The sequence below is a fragment of the Lethenteron reissneri genome, chromosome 60 (genome assembly GCF_015708825.2).
Source record: "Lethenteron reissneri isolate LAM-NWPU_2019-01 chromosome 60, ASM1570882v1, whole genome shotgun sequence".
Lineage (NCBI taxonomy): Eukaryota > Metazoa > Chordata > Hyperoartia > Petromyzontiformes > Petromyzontidae > Lethenteron > Lethenteron reissneri.
Window position 1 is genome coordinate 1129452 of NC_083838.1, and position 7848 is coordinate 1137299.

A 7848-nucleotide genomic window follows, 5' to 3' on the forward strand; every position below is an offset into this window, starting at 1 on the left:
GTCCGGGGCCTCCTCTAGGTAGAGCGTAAAACATCGCCACTGGGGAGACAAAGGCGAAAGGCGGCCGGGCGTGGTGCTGGCCACCCACCCCCTCGTGTGCAGTGCCGGCCTTCATAGGTGCTGCTCGCATATTCGCGAACAGCACTTGCCCCTGCAGTCAAGGCTACACGGGGATCTCTGTTGTCTTACACAGCATTAAGAATCAAAGTAAATGTTGATGAGCCAGCTGAGAACTCGAGAAGAGACGAGGACCGGAGTCTCATTTGCAAGAGTGACTTGACCCGAGTCACCAACACGACAATCTTATACATTTATCTAGCGACTTAACCAAGAAGATGTACACAGAACGAACTGCGGGCCACGGTGTTTGGCGACATGAAACGAGCTTCAAGTTCATGTATTAGGTGTGACCCTGTGAGCCATTCGGCTCTTGAATCGGGTGCAACCGCAACAAACAAAAAACAAAAACATGAACAAGAAAACATCTTATAGTGACTATGTGCAAACAGAAAATCCAAGAAAAGACAGCTAAATATTGCAGAAAAACACCGCACACCAACGCTGTGCGCAAAAATCCCAGTTGGATGCAAGTCAAACAACAACAACCACAAGACAACTTAGATTAAGGCTAATTCTGTACTACAACAAACAAACATGGCCAAACCAAAAAACTTTTCGAAAATCATCAAAATAAAGCCATAAAAGTAATGAAACAGTGCAGGTCATAGGAACTGTGACCGAATTTTCACAATAAACGACATAAAAAAACATGTACCACCAAACTCTGCAGCCATAGCTGGCTGCACGAGTCATTCCACAACGGAGTGGAAAGGGAACGTTTAGGTCACGAGCTTCCGGGCAGGGAGCGGGGGGAGTATGGGAGGTAGAGAAGAAAGGTTTCCACGGATCCCCACTAAAGATGTACAAACACGTTAAGAAAACACGCGGGGTGCTGAGAGAAATTAGAAACAGAACACAGGTTGTGAAGGGATAACATTAATGAGAGGGTACGTGTCGCCAGAGACCACAGATGGTTAGACATTAATGACGGAGAGAGCGGGAGATATAAAAGTAATATAAATATTTTTTAAACTTTTTTTAAACACGCTTTTATGAAATGTACTAGTAGGCAGTGGCCCTGAAGCTTGCCACAACGTAAGGGACCGTGGCCAATTACAGCCAACGTCAGTTGAGCGTGGACAATTAGACCCAAGCCGAAATTTTTATTAAAAATATAATTTTTTTATGATCTAATATGGTATTGTCATCAGTATGACATAAGTACTGTATACCAAGTTTGCAGTCGATACCACATTGGGAAGTGGGTTAAAAATTTAGTCACAAGATTTAAGGATGGTTCAATCTTAATTTTGGAGCTTTCGTGACTGCAGGAATTATTTTATCTTCATACGTGACTTTACCGAAAGAACCAAAGAAAGATTTAAGGATACAACAACGACAACCACAGACGGAATAAATGCAAGCCGTAATAAAGGTGACAGTCACAGACAATAGTGGCACTTTCCCGGGACGAAGACGAGTCGAGTGTCACTCCGCTGTTTAGTGTCTCCGCGTTGTTCGCTGTCAAATAGAAGCCTCGCCTTCCCCTCCTCTGCCACACCTCGTCAGAGAGCTCCTTGACACCCCATGGACAGACAAAGTGGCCGTCGTCTCTGCCCCACGCGATTCGCGTCGACGTGAAAGGTCACTCGGCGCGTGTTCGTTATTGTATTTGGTAGATTTGTGATTGTGTTCCACTCTTCCTGCCCACCACCCCCGCCGCTCTCTCGTTCGCACATTGACACCCCGCACATCGCATTCGATAAAAGGCACGAAAACATTTGTGAATTCTTCAAAGCCCACTGGCGATCCTCAGTTGGTTCCTCCGCGGCTGCATGGCGACCGGAAATTACTCCGCTTCAAAAGGAGTGACTTTGCTCAAGTGTTTATCCATTTTACACGCAATAAATTGTAAACATGCTGATTTGTTACCGAGTTATCAAAGGTCTTGTGTGTTCACTCACGTGTAAGTGTAATTACAATGTCGTGTTTGCACCAATTAGTTTGTTGTAATGGACGCCGGGAGGCAGGGCAGCATTCCCTCGGTATACGCGAACTTGCTTTCCGTGATTTTGGCTGCAACTCTACACGACAGTATAGAGAGAGCGAGAGAAAGTGGTGAGATACATTGATGAGAGAGAAAGTGACCGAGAGATAAGTGACTTTAGATAAAGATATGAGAGAGGACTTCTTGAAGCTTTAGAAGGTAGGTTTTCGTACAGCCGAATGTGTATGCCGTCTTATCATTCGGTATTTGTGTTTTGGACAATTTTAATCTTTCGTTATGTTCGTATTTTTGCGTCTTGATTTAAAAGTCTCGGTGCCAGCGCGACGTCGTCACCCCCCTTGTCACCACCACCCTCTTCCTCGCCAACCCTCTCCGATCATCGCGTGACCTCACCCACCCCAGGGTCTCCATGCCGGTGCGTTACAGTCGGAAGTCGATGCCAACACAAACCGCCATTCGCCGCTTAAGTGGGGGTGACATCACCACGGCGCCCGTGCCAGGCCAGGTGCACTTTGAGGCCACGTGAAGTGTCGAAGGCTCGCCAACTGGCCAGCAGCAGCGTCCTTCGCGAGCCTCCTCCGTGCGCACGAACAACAAGCGTATTCCACCATGGGAACCTCATGTGCCAGTAAAAATATGATAATTGTTTTTTTACCCTTCTATCTGGCAACAAAACTGACACCTTTTTACAAGGAGTCATGTTTGCATAGACCGCAATACCTGCAGTTATAATACAAACAAAAGACATAACTCTGATAATGTGCACTGTCCTTGAAGTTGATTGGTCCACACCCGAGACGCCTTTAGGCGTCATCTGGTCCAACCCATGTGAGACTAGGCTCAATCAACTTCAAGGAAAGTGCACATTATCAGAGTTATGTTTTATGCAAACATGACTCCTTGTAAAAAGGTGTCAGTTTTGTTGCCAGATAGAAGGGTAAAAAAACAATTATCAAGCGTATGATTACAGACGCGTCGAGGGGGGAAGGGGGGGGGAGGGCGGTGGAAGGGGGGGGGGGCACGACCGACGAGCGGGGGTTTCTACTCCAAAGGTGCGAAGCCGAAGCACTGCTCGAGAGCGATGCTGAGCTTGTCGCGAAGGTCCGTCTTGTCGCCGTAGGCCGGGAGGTAGAATGTGCGGAAACACGTGTGGGCCTGTGGCAGGCCCTCCGGGTTTTCGGCCATGGAGAAGGTGATTCCGAGCGCCTTCATCCCCGACAGCGGCACGCGGTCCGTGCCGGTCACGAAAACTGCGGCAACGGGGGACAGACGGGCGGTAAAGGTGCAGCTGCTGCAACCGCTTGCTCTCGACACACCGCACACGGAAAGCGACAGACGATGGAGGAACTGCGGCGCTTGATAAAAGCCGCCCTCTCACTTCTAACCACGTGAGCCTGATGCGGATTCCACCGGACTGCCGTGGGGCAGCGTCGACTCCTGAGTCACGACTCTTCGCGCACCACAGAGAAGAGGCCCTGGGTTCGACTCTCGACGCTGCTGTGTGTGTGTGTGTGGAGTCTGTGTTCTCTCGCTTCCTTTCCGCGTGGGGTTTCCTCCGGGTTCTCAGTTTCCTCCCATAGTTAATAACAACAAAAATCCACGATATGATGTAACCGGTATTGGCCAAATCCACATCCCCAAATGCTGGGTAACTACCTGAAAATGACCCGATTGGGATCACAGACAGCGCGCGCTGCAGCGGCGGCAACATCGGCCACGACTGCGGCAAAACTCGGCAGGACCCTCCCGAGCGAGAGTCTCGAGACTCGGCGAGACTTTCCCCGGGTAAACGACGAGCGGAGTAAATAAAAATGAAATAAAATCCGTGAAAAATAAAAATTTGAGAATATGACAGCTGGCGGGTTTGGGTGCTGCGGCACTCACTCAGGAACCGCTTCTTCTGTTCGTCGGACAGCTCACGGAAGACCTCCCAGAACATCTTGATGGTGTTGTGCCGGGCGTTGAATCCATTGACGTAGATAACACCCTGCAAGACACACGCGCGGCAACCGCCGGTATCTACCCGATGCAAATTGTGGCGATTGCGGCGGCGACGGCAGCACTCGGGGGGCCCCGGGCGACGAGTGGCCCCGACGATCGCTCTGTCCGGCGCCGCCGTTCGGACGCGACGACGTCCCGTACTTTTGCCGCGGGGGGGGGGGGGGGGGGCCCGAACGACGGCAAGGCGACGACGTCGGCAGCGCGAGGGGGCGCCGGCAGGGAGAGCCGCGCGGCGAGAACTCCCAGCGCCAGCGAGTAAGCCGAGGCGGCACCGCGACAATACCGGCAAACGCAACCGCCGAGAGGGAGGGACAGGCAGGAGTGGGTTGGATGTGACTCAACACGAAGACCCGGGGGGGGGGGGGGGGTGGAGGGGTGCGGCACACGGCGATGGAAAACGACGTAAGAATAATACCAAACGCGACGGCGGAGGTCAGAGTAACGACCAACGTGCCGCCCAGGGGACCGCTTGCGTTGCGAGGGATCTTGCCGACAGCCGCTGCCGCCGCCTCCAGTGAACGGGCCAGCTGCCCGAGCCCGTGTGCGTGCTGCGCAAGGGGGCGCTGCGCTGACCTGTTCGAGAGCAGGCCAGTCGTAGCTCGCCTTGCCGAACGCCACGTCCCTGAGCTCGCGCGGGCTCAGCAGGCGGAAGTGGAGCACCTGGCAGACGGACGTGAACCCTGCCTCGAACCTCTCGAACTTCCGCTGCACCGTCGCTGCAGAACTTGTGATGCACGAACCTCTCCACGTACTCGTGCCTGTCGCGCGACACAGGCAGGGTGACGGCGACCGTGAGGCTTTATTTATATATTTAGGTTTTTTTTAAGCCGCCACTCCTATACAGACTCCTCTACTTACGAGCACTTTCAGAGCTACGAACAAACCTGTCCGTATGTCCACAGTTGCCCGTTCGGACCGAGATGGCGGTGGTTGTTCGGTGTCATTACCCAGCATTCCCAGCATTACTGCCTGGGCCACCGCCATCGTCCGTTGCTGTTGTGTCATCGCTGTGCGGTTCACTACGACGCTCTCTGTGCTTTTCACGAACATCATCAACCCCCATTGTGTCTCAGAAGCGTGGCATCTACATCTGCAGAATGTAAAGAACCAGCGGTTTCTACATCTGCGGAACGTGAAGAATCAGCGCAGAGCATGAAGAACCAGTGGCATCTACATCTGCAGAACGTGAATAACCAGTGGCATCTACATCTGCAGAACGTGAATAACCAGTGACATCTACATCTGCAGAACGTGAAGAACCAGTGGCATCTACATCTGCAGAACGTGAAGAACCAGCGGCATCTACATCTGCAGAACGTTAAGAACCAGTGGCATCTACAACTACAGGAGATCATACAACTTTTAAAGGCATTCCCCGGCACAAGGCTCGCACTCATCACACACACGCACAAAGCGCTCGCCACAAATGAAGCACAATCGATAACCTTGCTGTTCTCGTCGAGAAGCAAAAAACCGTCACGCGAACTCCGGTCAACCTCGCAGGAGCGACTTTTGGCTGGCGGTCGAGCAAAGACGGTGGTCACCGCGTCGGGTCGCCGGGTTCACAGCGCAGCGCGCTCCTCACGACACTACCACTCCCCATTCTACTGGGTAAACAAGCGTCTCTGGCTGAGCGTGCACCGAGCGCACCGCTGGCGATCTGCACTCACTTGTTCCGCTGGGTCACCATCGTGAAGCTTCCTCCCGGAATCAACTCTCTCTGATTACCTTTCCGTTGGTTTCATACTGGTACTGTCAAAAAACAAACCAACAATAATAGCAACCATTACCTCCGCTGGTGCAACATCTTACACGTTCCCACAATGCCAAGGGGCCGAATTTGTTCTCCGTATGTCCGTGCGCAAGAACGGGCGTCTCGTCGCGAGCGTCCGAGAGAGCACGCCTCCCTCCACACAGCCAACACTCGGCTTCAGGTTGAATCTGTGCGACTCCGGGGGTGACAACTCTCTCTCCTATCCAGTGTTCAGGGGCCTGCTCAAGGCGCGGCTCCGGCTGGAGCACGCATACCACACATGTCGGTGATGTGCACGTCTTCTTCGAACGCTGGTGAGCCGGACAAGCCCCTCTCTGTACCAGCGTGGACGGCACCCTCGTGGTGTTCACCTTCTCAAGCGCTCGCTCGTCACCGTGGCGTGCGCGATGACCACCACCACAACCACCACGTCACTTTTCTTTCGTGTTGTGCGCGGCGCTTTTAGCGCCACAGCACGTGGATTTGTAGCGTTTATTTTCTTTTGTTTGCTGGTGACTTTGTGCATTTCATATCGAAATAGTCTCCAGTGCTTTTGCGCTGGCGGCAATAAAAGTTGTTTAAAAGTCAAAGTCTCCTATCGTGGTGTCTCTCTCTCTCTCTGAGATCGGAGTCTCATTTCCCTATCATCCCCAGTGCACTGCAGTCTCCAATAACGCTGCTAAACGGTCCCAGTCAACCTCGTCACAGTCTCGCTTTGGTCTCTGGTGGGAGATGATGGTGGTGGTGGTGGTGATGACGATGGTGGTGGTGATGATGGTGGTGGTGGTGATGACGGTGGTGGTGGTGATGACGATGGTGGTGATGATGATGATGTCGATGGTGGTGGTGATGACGACGAAGGTGCAGGTGATGACAATGAAGGTGGTGATGGTGGTGATGACGATGTTGGTAGTGACGAAGGTGGAGATGATGACAATGATGGTTGTGCTGATAATGATGGTGGTGGTGGTGACTATGAAGGTGGTAGTGATGATGAAGGTGGTGACGATGGTGGTGGTCATGATGGTGATGACGATGATGATGGTGGTAGTGACGGCAGTGATGGTGCTTGTGATGATGACGGTGGCGGCAGTGGCAGCGCGCTCGTCGTAGCCGTCGTCACGTTGTCCGTCCGCTCGTGGTCGTCGTCCCCGAACGTGCCGAAGCACGAGCGAGGTCCCGATGGCCCGTGACGCCTTCCTGGACAAAACGAGACGCCATCGCAACGACGGACAGCAAACGACGGTAACGACCGCAACACTTACGGTGAAAGTGCGACACAAGGTGTCTTCCAAGTGTTCGTTGGTGTCCTCTAGAATCTTCGTCATGCTCCTATAAAAAAAAACGACGATCACCACAGTTCGTCATGAGCTGCCGGTCACGCGCCACTTAAAAAGGTGTTTAGAACATCAGCACAACTAGGGATGCCGCTTGGTGCGCAGGAGGTCGTGGGTTCGATCCCGACCCTGACGCATGCTGTATATTTGGAGTTTGCGTCTCTATCTCTCTCCCGGGGGTCACGTGGATATTTCACGTGGGTCCTCTGTTACGTCTCTGGTGTGAGCGCGTCCGGCCCGGGTCACCAATGTGACAAAAGCCAAACGGTGGCTTCTAAGTAAGTAAGTTGAACTTCTTTCGCACCACCGTACGTAGCCCACCGCGCTAATTGGAGGTGCGGGGGAAGGCCAACGAACACGAAAAGCAGCTCTAAAGAAATGAATTTGTCAATTTAGTTGATGATTTAAGAGTGCACAGCTCCGGTGGCTTCCTAACATCAGAAGAGCGTTCCAGACGGCCGCAGAAGCGCATCTGAAAGCGCCGCGGGACACGGCGACCACCGTCTTTGTTCGACGGCCGAACCAAAAGTCGCTGCTGCTGCTGCTGATGCTGCTGCGATGATGACCAGCGGAGTTTGCGTGATGACGCTTTACGCTCCTTGACGAGATCAGCGAGGTGTTGCGGTTCAATTGCGGCGAGCGCTTGCGTGTGTGGCCTTGTAGCGTCGTGTTCTTTCGGCAAACCTGAA

General features: G+C 52.8%; 1 protein-coding gene across 1 annotated transcript; it reads right to left on the minus strand.

Moving 5' to 3' along the window:
• Window positions 1-3109: 3109 nt before the first annotated feature.
• LOC133357826 (uncharacterized) lies at window positions 3110-5835 on the minus strand. Its single transcript, XM_061575968.1, has 4 exons — window positions 5740-5835; window positions 4643-4827; window positions 3953-4055; window positions 3110-3318 (listed from the first exon to the last, which is right to left on the minus strand). The coding sequence occupies exons 3-4, from the start codon at window positions 4005-4007 to the stop codon at window positions 3110-3112; spliced, it is 264 nt and encodes an 87-aa protein (XP_061431952.1). The 5' UTR covers window positions 4008-4055; window positions 4643-4827; window positions 5740-5835.
• Between the last annotated feature and the right edge of the window lie 2013 nt (window positions 5836-7848).